At 32.3% G+C, this 12,835-nt stretch overlaps 3 protein-coding genes across 4 annotated transcripts; 1 reads left to right on the forward strand and 2 right to left on the reverse strand.

The window, feature by feature from the left end:
• Positions 1 to 4,483: 4,483 nt before the first annotated feature.
• On the reverse strand, positions 4,484 to 5,414 carry LOC107908851 (40S ribosomal protein S29). The gene is made up of 3 exons (XM_016836135.2): positions 5,258 to 5,414; positions 4,793 to 4,892; positions 4,484 to 4,684 (listed from the first exon to the last, which is right to left on the reverse strand). The coding sequence occupies exons 1-3, from the start codon at positions 5,317 to 5,319 to the stop codon at positions 4,676 to 4,678; spliced, it is 171 nt and encodes a 56-aa protein (XP_016691624.1). The 5' UTR covers positions 5,320 to 5,414; the 3' UTR covers positions 4,484 to 4,675.
• Positions 5,415 to 6,196: 782 nt separating this feature from the next.
• LOC107908853 (NAD-dependent deacetylase sir2A) lies at positions 6,197 to 9,140 on the forward strand. 2 transcript variants are annotated; one of them, XM_041089185.1, is made up of 5 exons: positions 6,221 to 6,317; positions 6,501 to 6,640; positions 7,565 to 7,690; positions 7,817 to 8,002; positions 8,835 to 9,140. In XM_041089185.1, the coding sequence occupies exons 1-4, from the start codon at positions 6,282 to 6,284 to the stop codon at positions 7,995 to 7,997; spliced, it is 483 nt and encodes a 160-aa protein (XP_040945119.1). In that variant the 5' UTR covers positions 6,221 to 6,281; the 3' UTR covers positions 7,998 to 8,002; positions 8,835 to 9,140. The 2 variants fall into 2 exon arrangements, with proteins under 2 accessions (XP_016691625.2, XP_040945119.1); XM_016836136.2 differs by lacking the exon at positions 8,835 to 9,140 and having other exon boundaries at positions 6,197 to 6,317; positions 7,817 to 8,145.
• LOC107908854 (uncharacterized protein At2g23090) lies at positions 8,655 to 10,548 on the reverse strand. Its single transcript, XM_016836137.2, has 3 exons — positions 10,173 to 10,548; positions 10,000 to 10,040; positions 8,655 to 8,942 (listed from the first exon to the last, which is right to left on the reverse strand). The coding sequence occupies exons 1-3, from the start codon at positions 10,246 to 10,248 to the stop codon at positions 8,823 to 8,825; spliced, it is 237 nt and encodes a 78-aa protein (XP_016691626.1). The 5' UTR covers positions 10,249 to 10,548; the 3' UTR covers positions 8,655 to 8,822.
• Between the last annotated feature and the right edge of the window lie 2,287 nt (positions 10,549 to 12,835).

Raw genomic sequence — 12,835 nt, forward strand, 5'->3', positions numbered from 1 at the left:
GGGGAGGCTAGATTTAGGTTATGCATTTTTTATGAGAGTTGAAATGTAATTTCATCATTGTATTAAATTATATTTTTCTTAATTTTTTAAACAATTGAATTAATTTTTTATTATTTTGGGGGTCAAAATACAATTTAACTATTTATTAACTTATAATTTATAAACTTTATAGGGCCAAAAATGTTATATTCTTATTTTAGGAGGCCCTCGCTTTGGCACCTGCCACCTCCTCAACATCACCCCAGTCAATGAACATCCTGACCATTAAACATGTTTAGTTTTAAATCGAACAATAAATCATAAAAAAAATAACAACTATTTACAGTCCAATAAAATATAATTATTAGAATTTACATTTCTTTTAAAAATAATTTTACAAACCAACTAATTTAACCTATGAAAATAAAAAGCACTAATCTTTGTATTAATGTTACATTAACTTGATTAAAAGGTTGAACAATTTAAGCAAAGGAGGGACATGAATGAGCTACCCCCCATGAAAAGAGCTTCCAAGCAGCTGAGGTTGATGCAAGTAACTGAGCCCTTGTATTATTTTTTTTACTATTGTTCACGTGTTTACATTTGATTGACTTAAACAGTCACGTGAGATTTATTTTTAATGCAAATGGGGGCTAACATGATGGATGGAATAAAAGTAATGAACGTAAAGTGATAAAAAAAATGTAGTAAAAGGGCCAAAGTAAAAAATTCACTATAATACAAGGGCTAAAATAAGCATTAACCCATTTAAGAAAAAATTTTATTAAAAAGAAGGAATGGGATTGTGATTATTGCAAGCAAAGCTATAACCCATTTGTTAATTTTAGTTTAATATAAGATGGAATGTCTCTATTTCTCTCTCTCAATCTCTATTCTTCCTTCCTTCCAACTCTTTTTTTAATTATTTTTTCCCTTTTTTTTAAGTTTCTAATATGTCAACTTATCCTTCTGTTGTCATTTTATATATATTAATTTTCATTATTCAACTTTAAAAAGTTACAAAATAGTCACTAAATTATTTAAAATTTTTTATTTAAGTCATCGACCTATTAAATTTTTTTAAAAGTTCGGCTGATGAGCTCCAAGCGACAATTTGACGATTGGTATGGTGGATTAGTGCCCATCGACAATGAAGAACATATATTAGATCTAAGTTGAGCGGACGGTCAGTGTTGGAGATCGGAGAAAAAAGTTGTTTTAATTTGGGTTCGCAAATTCATGACGTTAAAGATTGTTTCATAATAATAAAAAATATATACTATAGAAGAAAAGATGAAGGAAAGCTTTCGGTTAGTGCATGTGGTGTGAATAGAGAAGGCTAAACAATAACGATTTCAATAGTTTGATAACTTAAACGAAAACTTTCGAATAGTTCAGTGACCAAAATATACATTTTAATAGTTTACTAACTTTAATTTACCCGGAAGATATTAATAGAAAAAATATAAGTTATATATAAAATAAATATATACTCCATATATGTATGAAAGTTGAAACCCAAGGAAGTGAAAAACAATGATATTAGTCAACTATAAGAAAATATAGGAAAGGTGGTGGGTCGTTTATTTGATTGTTCCACACTTGTAATCATATGAAAATGACCCAAGCAAAATGCTTAAATTATTATTTTTATAATTATTTATTAAAAAAATGGGTGTTGTGATCCATATGTCTAAAAACAAATAGAATTTTCTGCTTTGCTGCTGGGTTTACATCAATGCCCTTTTTATATAAACATTCTTTTACATTTTTAATTCCCTTATATTCTGGAAAATATATGAAGTTTATGAACTAATATTTTGTTATCATCTACTTTAATTTGGATAGTAACGATGGTGGTATCAAATATTATTAGTTTTATTCGAGAAATTTTTGAAGTGTTATTCACTTAGACGAATGCTATTATTCCCGATCAAGGTTTTCTTGGTAGTATAGTTGCGCATACTCTTATATGCTCACAATTTCTTGGTAGGCTCAAGCACTCGGCTCTTGTCAAAGTAAAGACAAAGCTGTGACGGATTATAATTAAATTGGAACTATTGATGAATTTTTAAATTTAACCATTGAAAAAAATGAAAGGGAGGTTGCAACTGAAGAAGGGAAAGAAAAGGAAAAAAAGGGTGAAGGCGTGAATGAGAACACACACATTCATGATTAAACCAAATGCATGATTAAACTAATTAACCAACAATTAGACTTTCTAATTAGAGGCTGTTAAGACTTTGTAATTGGTCAGCTGACTTTAGCTTGCAATTTCGTCAGCAAATTGTTGATGTTGTTAAGCTATGACTTACGAAATGATGGTGGCTAGATGAAGGATGAAAACTTTTCAAACATTGCAGCCATGTGGCATAGAATAATTGGTTTGGAAATGAAAAAGACGTCATCATCCACTAAGTCATGTTCTAATTTGTTTGTTTATTTTGGCGTTGTATCAGTCTAACCAACTTTCTAAGTGATTACATACCTGTGAAATGAAAATGATTGTTGTTGCTTTCCAACTATGCTTCTCTTTTCCACTTTCGCCTCACGGTATCAGAATACAAATTATTCGAGTTTGATTCGAAAAAAACTCAAATCCCATTCAATAACTATCAAACCAAGCTTAAACTATCATACTTGATCTCGAGTACACAAATTGATACACAAGTTTAACTAAACTCAAATAGTTCAATTATGTCTCAAACAAAATTTAAGCTTAAAAATTAATGTTTGATCAAGCATGAGCTTACAAATATTGAACCGAATTTTGGCTCGATTACATCCTATTATTATGACTCTTTTAGAGGATCCCAATTAAATCTGGAGCCAAACTCGATCAAACTCAACTCAATTTTCTACATTCATCTAAAGTCTTAAAAAAAACATTCGTCTCCACCCGATTTAAACAAACATGGGTTCATTCGTTTCTTCTTTGATCTTTCTTTCCTACCATTCAAGCAAAACCCAAGACTATTTTACTGATTCCGCATGCGCAAAAGCATGTATCTTAGTTTATTTATGCCATTGTTCTATGGCACCTGTCTTGGGATCTAAGATACAAAATAAATAACAAACATGTTTTTAGAAAGGATTTAATTTTTAAAAAAAATCATTCATCTTCACATCTCAACTAAATAATTGTGATTGGTTACCAACAAATTTCACCACGTGCTTTTAATTCGATTTCTAACCTTTAAAAAGAGACAATAACACAAACAAGATTAAAGACAAAGGTTTGGTCTGAATCAGTGTAGGAATTTAAAGAACATCTAAGGGAAGAAAGCCAATTTGACAATTATTTGAACCATTGTTAAGCATAAATTCTATCATGAAGAAAGGTACAGAGAGGGTACAAAAGATAACTTGAAGATGAAGGAACTTAATGAAGGAAGTTGGTGAAATAGACAATTTGCAGATACCCTTTTTTTGCTAGTTGTTGAACTCACTTTTAAATCTTGTCAACTTCTATATATATATGAAAACATGACCTCATCTCTCACTGAATATCACACAAAGAACTTTGTTAAGCAACATCTTAACAGGAGAAGTTGATATCTTAGCTCTCTTACAAGGAGTATTCTATGTTTAAGACATATTGCCTACTGTTTAGGAAAAAAAAGGGACCATTATGCATAAATAAACTTAAAAGCTAAGTTATGGTGCAATAGGGTAGCATTACAAACCTATTATAAACGTGCTATAGAGGCCCACAAGTTAAGTAAACTTCTAGATTAAATTGGGATTTTACAATCCCTCTGTTCTCTAATGAGAGACCTTGGATGACCCAAGAGAAAATGATTCTAACATGCATGAACCATACTAAAACCGAATCGCCCAAAGCAATAGCATATTTTACATAAAGACTACAATTTTGACGGTAACTAATAACTGCTAAATGCTAATCGTTTTTCGAATATCAAGTGTGACAGTAAGACTTCAGAACCATACATTCTGTGGGTTTTAAGGAATAAATAATTTAAGCCAGCATCTTAATTCCATTTAGAGAACACAGGAAATGCCAATAACCAACAAGATCATCACCTTGCAAGGACAATCAATAAGCACACTTAACAATATGCAGTCACTCCATGGACCATACTAATCAAAAGCCTTTAACACCATAACAAGACCAAACAATAAGACTTCAAAACTATATGTACTGTGGTTTTTAATGAATAAACTACGTAAGCCAACATCTAAATCCATTTAGAGAACACATAAAATGCCAATAATCAACAGGATCATCACATTGCATAGACAATAAGCACACTTAACAATATGCAGCCATTCCATGGACCATACTAATCAAAGTCCTTTAACACCATAGCCTATGACCAAATATGACAATAAGACTTCAGAACCATACATTCTGTGGTTTTTAATGAATAAACAATTTAAGCCAACATCTTAATTCCATTTAGAGAACACATGAAATGCCAATAATCAACAAGATCATCACATTGCAATGACAATCAATAAGCGCACTTAACAATAAAGAAAATACCAAATTAAACCAGTATGATTACTTCATTGAGGAACCACAAAGTATTCTTAGTTCAACAATCACTTTGGTAATTCACCAAAACAAAACAGCATCTTGTTCTTTCAAATTCAAAAAAATAAAAATAATAACATACTACAGAAGGCTCATAGAGGGACAAAGTCCTTCCTACTTTACACCATACAAAATTCTTCAACGGTACTGCAAAGGAAAAAAAGACAAGAAAACACCCAAGTTTAAGAAACTGTTGATATGAACAATTATGAAGATTGAAGATTAAGATAACGTTAACCATCAAAAGAGTAATACCTTGATGAATCCGATTTCCTTGGCATTGCTACGGAAGCACTGCCTGCAACACATGAGACCGTACTTCCTGATGATGGCATGGGGGTTCCCACAAACACGGCTATCAAAACAAAACAAAACAAAACAAACAACCCTAAGTCATTGTAACATAATAAAACACAACAAGACAATAACAGATTTGACAAAAGCCTAAGATGCTACTACTCTCACATTTATTACTAATAATCTCGAACAAAGCAAATTCCCAGCCACTAACACTTATATACAAAAATAAAATTGCTACATCGTTCGATTAGGTATCGAAGAAATCAACAACCTAAATTTTGATTTCATTCCGTTGTACTACTATATGCCTAAAATAAAACATCAGTCGGAAAACTAGTAATACATGCTAAGGAGTTAACAAAAATAGCTCTTGGGAATTTTGCAATGCAAAAAAAAAACAGAGAGAGATGAAACAGTTACCAGGCGCGAGAGCCAGGGCCGTAGGTTTGGGGGTGAGAGTTCCAGACGTTAGAGTGACCCATGATTGCTCTGAAAATGCGAGAGAAATGAGACTGGAATTGAAAACCCTAGATTTCACGGAGGTGTTTGGATCATTTAGAAAATGATTATATATATGCGGAGCCTAAAACCCTAGTTTCCGAATTAAGTGGGGCCCCGATTTGCTGACCCGTATACAGCTGTGGGTTTGATTGTTCCATAAAAGCCTATTTAGGCCCAATAACATCTCCTGGCCAAACTAGTTTATAAATGGCCCAATAATATGATTAAATTAAAGATGATATATAAATGATTTAAATTGAAGTTGCATTTTTAAATCGGAAAAACACATTATTTAATTAAAAAACATAGGGTAAACTATATTATTAGTTACTAAATTATGATTAAGTTTTATTTTTAGTCACTTAACTAAAAAAAGTTACAAATTGGTGATTGAATTATTCTAAAGTTTTCATTTAAGTTTTTAAACCGTTAAAATCGATGTTATATGGCTTTCTCTGTTCGAAATAACTACACCAGTTGGAAGCTCTCTTCCCCTTCTCATCTACAGTTTAGTTTTTGTCATGAAATAACTTTGGACATCATGAATATGCAAACCGAAATTCAAACAACTTTTTTCTCTAATATCTGACATTGACCGTTAGATCGACTTGGATTTAAGGTATGCTCTTCTACTCATTGATGGGTACTAATCTACCGAACTGATCGTCAAATCGTCACTTGGAGCTCACTGACGGAACTTTTTTTAAGAAAAAGCTTAATAGCTCAATGACTTAGATAAAAACTTTTGTATAGTTTAGTGACTTAAATGAAAACTTTTGAATGGTTTAGTGATCAATTTGTAACTTTTTTTAGTTAAATGATCAAAATGAAAATTTAACCATAATTTAGTGACTAAGGGTAGAATGTACCCAAAAATAAAAGCATGGAACTAAATTGAAGGATATTTTAACCCTAAAAGACTCGTCTTTTGCTGGCAGGCTTCATGGCGAACCGAGCGGGCTCTTCATCGTCACGCCGGGTAACCATTGATTTCATCACTAATTGATCTCTAAATACAGCTTCACTTGAAAAATAACCATCGACACATTTGTTCTTTAACACTTCTGCAACTATTCTGCTACTGAATTTTCTTGAGCATTCCATTTCCCAGTAGTTTCTTCCATTTTCACTAGTTTTTTTTTTAATTCATTTGCGTTTTCAGGAAACCCTTCACGAAGAAGATGATTACGACTCATACGGCGCCGAATCAGGATGGGTGGAAGCTAAAATGCACTGTGATCACTTGCCTTCCCTATCTTCTGATCTCACTCACATTCCAATCCCTAGCACTCCCTGCAGCAGGTCATTATCCCCTATGTTTTTTGAATTCTATAATTCTTGTTAAACTTCTTTAATTCATGTCCTTGTTTGGTTGATTATTTTGATACTTCTAATAAAAAATTGGGTTTAGACATTTAGTTTTCGTAACATATTTGCAGTTAATTTTTTGGCTTAATTGCCTATACCTGAAGTGATCTTCTGATTCATATTGAGGGACTATTAATAATTGGCGAATCTAGGAATACATGGTTAAGGGGATCCAAGATTAAATTATAAATTTTTGTGTTAAATTGAATCATTAAGCTTTTAGAATAGCTAAAATGCAATTTTTATATTTTAATCAAGGGAGGCTAAGGTCCTGCCTATGGCATGTAAATGAGATACCAGTGCTTATAAGGGATTCGAGTTCAACTTGAAAATTTTGAATTCAATTTGGTATTTATAGAGTGAGCTCAAGCTTGCTATCAATCAAGCCAGCAAAATTTGAGCATTTTAATACTCAATTCAAATGGATCATGAGCCTAATCGAGTTTTCTTTTTTAGTACATTTTTATATTATCATGTAGAAAGAGCTTAACTCCGAACAAGCTTAATCAAGCTAGAGTTCGAGCTTGAATACGAAAATTGATCAACAAGCTTAGTTTAAGCTCAAGCTTGAGTTTAGAAATTCATGTTCAAGTTGAGCTTGAGACAAGTATTGAGTCCTGAACTTTGAGTCGAGTTTGAGCTTGAACTTGTCACTAATCGAGTTCTGCTTGACTCGATTACACCTGTAGGCCCCTGCTTGCCCTCCTTTGCATCCACCTCTGCTATTAGTATTTTAAGTAATTGAGCTACTAAAACATCTCTGAAGTTTGCATTTTTAGGATTCTTTAATGTAGATTTTTAGGGCAAGATCATACGAATTCATTATCCTAATCTTACAAAACATTTTATGCATACAAGGTGCCAGCACCCAAGTGAGAATTGGTTATGCTTGTCCTGCAAAGTTGTGCTTTGTAGCCGTTTTGTGAATAAGCATATGCTTGAGCATTATCAGCAAACAACCCATTCCATAGCGCTCAGTTTTAGGTATGTAGTTATAATTGCCTTCTTTTTTAACTTCCCATTTTGCTATATATTTGTTGCTCGAGAAAGAGAAAGTATCTACGGAAGTTTTTCTCGGTAACTTCTTTTTTCTTGGTTGTGTGAATCCAGTGACCTGTCAGTTTGGTGTTTTGCTTGTGATTCTTATCTCGATGCTCAATTGATTCAGCAACTGCGACCTTTTCATGAGACAGCTTACATATTGAAATTTGGTCAAGCCCCTCCTTTTCGGTCTGTTGAATCTTCTCGGGTGGAAGATAAACCGGCCATGGATGTGCCATCAAGCAGTTGAATCTGGTATGGTTTTTAGACCGAAGGGCTGTAATGGCAAAAGAAGGCTAGTTTGGAATTGAATCAAACAATAATTTAGTTGAATTTAATTATATGAGTTCTGTTCTATGCATACTGATGGCTAGAAATAGATGGCTTTTTCAGGTTCATATTGCCTCTTCCAAATACAAAACCACATATATTTACTCAGTCTAGGTTAAGGCAGAGAAAATTTTGCATACCTTATTCAGCTGTTGAGATCTTGCTGCCCTTATGAATTGTTTCAATCTCGACACATTTAATAATTTACACAAACATTTGATCTTCTGCCCATATAAATTTACTCAGTCTAGGTTTTTATCTGAATTGTTCTTTGATATTGAATAAGTCTTCATTAGACGACCAGGCATTCTGTTACACAGAATTTGCTGCCATGTCATAGACCTTGTATTACTAAGGTAACCTGTGTGTTTCGGTTGTCGAGCATTTGTTCAAGTTTCACTAATGCACCTGCATTCGTGTAGACGGATTATTTTCCGATAGGGTAGTGAGTTCCCTCGGAATGGATCCCTGTTAGATTTTTGTTTAGATGATTGTCTGATAGATTCGAGCACGACAACTTATCGATGTTTAAGTTAGGGGAATCTCAGTGACTTATGTGAAAGATACAAATCCATGATTGAACACAAACATTAAGTTTGCACGAATAAAATCAGCTAGTGAGTTTTTTACAGGCTTGTGAAAGAGAATTTAAGATAAATTATAGAGTACCAAGATACAACATAGATAGATGATATGCATTACAAGCTGTCTTGACATCTCCGTTCTTTCTGTGGAGTTTCGATGTTTATTTTTTAAGATGAGGAAAGCACGCGTACACGTCGGACTTTGGATGCTTCGCCTCAGCGTGCTCCCGGCATTTCACTTCCGTTGTGGTACACATGAATGTTTGCATACACACCTTGCACTGTTTTCAGGCACCATCATAAACCAGTTATGTTATCAGAGGAAACCCAAGCAAAGGACGACAATGATATGAACAAGAAACCAAAACCCGAGTCATGTATCTGATAATGTAGTTCAATGTGTCTAAATTCATTTTGACAGTATCAACTAGTGATGTAACATGATGAATGTTCGAAGTTAAGAAATGTTATTTCTGGAATTCTCAAGTGCATTTATTACCAAATTCCGCTCAAACAGAACACTAGAAAGGCAGTTTTTGCAATCAATGATTACTTATAAGAATTTTAGGAAGGCTCAGACAATCATACAAATTCTTCTCATCAATATTTGTAACTTGAGAAAGTTCATGCAAGAGAAGCTTAAATTCAAGTATTGTGTCTGCTCGTGGTTTTCTTCAATGGAAGATGTAGAGAAAAGGCCAATTCCTCCCTAAAATGTCTTCCAAGTGTCATCTGTTGGGAGTCGATAAATCCCTCAACAGGTAGGTATTGCCCTCGGTTGGAATTTGTCTCCCAACTCTAACGAGAGATCAAGTGCTTGAGGCAATGGTTCATAGAGCGGGAGTAACTTTTCTTCTAAGTGGCATACACCACGCACGGTCCATCTCAACGAGGTGCTCCAGCTGTGTGAACCTATCACCTCAAGCATTCAAGCTCTCGACTTTCCGAAGACAAACTCTTATCACTTTGAAGACTTCGGTCTCCCTCGACAAAACAAAATAATGACCAAAAGTCTACTGACAATGAACAATTGACAAGCGAAAAACACTCTCAAATCGTAATTCGCGCGTAGGAACTACGCAATAAGTTCCCATGAAACCATACAAAGCTTTAATCCAAGAATCTCTCTCAAGAATTTCAACAAACACTCTCTTCAAAATACATCACAACAAAAATAGTCAAACTACAAACACAGAAAACTAGCGAAGGAAATCCCAACTTTTTCAAAGGAAGATAAACAAATAAATCATAAACCACTGGACAAAAACAACAGATCAAGCAAAGTATAGTTTTAAAATCAAAGAAAGAAATGAAAACCAGAGCATCCAAAGATACTACCTGGATGGACATGGCCTTCTTGTTAGACTCAAGCTGGCTTCCTATCAAAAAACCAAAGCTTAAAGATCAATGATGGATCTAACTAAAAAGATGGTCTAAAAAAAACAGACCCAAAGATTAGCAAAGAGATGGAGAAAGAAAGAAAAAGTGGAAAGGAAGGATTTGGGGAGCACCTTTGCCAGCAGCTTTTTGCTTTTCCAAGTTCTTCTCACGGGCCATCTTGGATTTTTGGCCATTTCCTCCTCCCATGGTGGATTGATGAGGGAAAAAAAGAAGGGTTTTTTGATCGAATTGGAAGTGAAAACTTGGAAGAGGGAACTATCAGAGATGATTAAGGCAAAATAAGGGAAATGGGGGGCAGAATAGAGACAAGACTATGAACCACAAAGAAAGTAGATTCGAATAAAGTAATGCAAGTGGGGCCAAAAGGATAGAGGCTGGAAATCGCCGATAAAGGAAAACGCCAACTAGTTGAATTTAGGTACATCAGTCAGATCTGTTACTGTTCACTGTTCTATATATCACCCGATTGTGAGGTGGAATTACAGGGTATTATGGGGGAGTTTGGGTTCCGAGCGAGTTTATTTAAGGTATTTAGATTAATTATTTAAGTTTGAATTTAGTCAAAAAATAATTTTTTTATCTAAATTTAATCTAATTTAAAAAAAAATTAGATCTAATTTGATCCGTATATATTTAATTTTTTTAGATTACTTTTGTTATACAATTATAATAAAATATATAATAATTCAGCCTGAAGTCCGACCCGATAAATCTCTCTATATATATATTTAAAGATTCTCTTTGAGAGGAGGGTACTTCATACACTCTTTTTCTTTTATCTTCTTCTTCTCTATTGCTTCACCAGAATGTCTTTCCCTTCTTTTTCCACGTACTAAGAATGATAAAATAAAAGTTTTTTAACACATTAAAAATTATTTATATTAAAAAAACACTATCTTAAATATAATAAATATTTTTTATATTAAAAAATATAAATAAAAATATTAAATATTTTATTGTATTAAATATAAATTTTAAAATTTTATATTTTGGTTTAGGTTATTTAGTTGAATAAGTTTTTTTAAAAGTTTTGAATAATGAGTTTAATTGTTATTGGGTTAATGATTTAATATAAGTATAAATATATATAATTATTATTTAACATATATATAATTAATATAATATTATTTTATAACATAATATTCGGGCTGAATCGAGCTCGGGCCAAGAAAATCTTACTAAAAGCTCAAATCATATAGAAAATAGACCTTAATTTTACCTAAGCTCATTTTTTGGGTGGATCTTGAGGCTTGGGCTAGCGGTCCAGCCCATGAGTAGGTCTAGGTGGAATAATAAATAAATATTTAATGTTTGAATTTATTTTTTAGTAAATAAGTACCGTTAAACAATATTTTTTAAATTGAATTGGTGGTCGAACCGGTTAGGCCATCAATTCACTGGTCCAATCGGTTTAATTAAAAAATTATTAATTAAAATTTTTTTTCTATTCAACTGATTTAATCGTTGATTCAACTGATTTTTTACTTAATTTATACTGATTCTTATATACAAAAAATATATAAAAAAAATAGTTAGAATATTATAAAATTTATAATTTTAATCAAGATATGTAAATTTAAAAGAGGGGTATTTTGATAGTTTTTAGGGGTGGGCCGATGCAGGCTTGATCAAAACTGAGATCAATTTCATCCTGACCCAAAACTCGATTTTCTTTTCAATTTCATCCCCTCTCTAACCAAATCGGGTTGAAATCCAATAGATTTGGGTTAATTTGCTAGTCCTCAATTATTGCTTGGACCCTGTCAACTCTAAGATCAACTGGATCTTCATCAATTGCCCTCAAACATTTTACATGAATGTTTCCAAAAAATAATAGCAATTGGAATTGAAAAAATATTTTTGTGTGGTTTTAGTTCGATTGGTATCGGTATTATTGTCAGTGCAGGAGGATGTGGGTTCAAGTGCGTTGAAATGTATTATCCTCCTATTTAAGGGTTGAGAAGGGGCTATGGGTAGTTTTAGACTTATTATATCAAAAAGAGCAAATATGATTAATGTTAAAAAATAGACCCTAAAAACTTGACCATTTTTTTCTCTTCTTTTTTACTTGAGAATATTACGGGTAAATTTCAATTCCAATCCTTCTATTTTTTAATTACAAAAAATGGTTAAATTTTAATCTGATCCCTATATTTCACTCAATTTTGAGATTTAATTTATATATTTTAAAATTGACATGACTTGATATCTCAACTTTTATAATGTCATTGGTTAGTCTAAATATTTTTTTCTCGTTAAAACAATGGTGTGAATTTTTAAGAATTGTTAGCACCATGAAAAATCTTTGTTAAATTCGGGTTTATTACAATGTTATTTTTTTGTTATGTGGATACCAATTTATTTTATTTTTTTGAAAATGCCACACCAACACAATAATTAAGACAATGTTAACAAATAGACCTAAATTTTTAAATTTGAAAAGTAAAGAGACTAAATTTTTTAAAATACAAATTTAGAGATTAAATTCTAAATATACGAATAATACAAAAATTTCAAACAAATTATAATTTTTAAATTTTTACACTATAAATTAATTAATAATTAATTAATAAACTCAACAAAAATTGTGGGTGAAACCATACTAGTAAGTAGTAACTATACATAAAATGTATTGGACTTGCTGCCACGTGTCACACCCAACTATATTCATTTTCTATTCTTTTTGCATTTTTACCAAAAACTGTTAAATTTCAGCTTTGGTCCCTTTAATAGGCCTAAATTTGAGATTTAATCTATATACGTTAATTTCTAA

This window comes from Gossypium hirsutum, chromosome D02 (genome assembly GCF_007990345.1).
Source record: "Gossypium hirsutum isolate 1008001.06 chromosome D02, Gossypium_hirsutum_v2.1, whole genome shotgun sequence".
NCBI classification, from domain to species: Eukaryota; Viridiplantae; Streptophyta; class Magnoliopsida; order Malvales; family Malvaceae; genus Gossypium; species Gossypium hirsutum.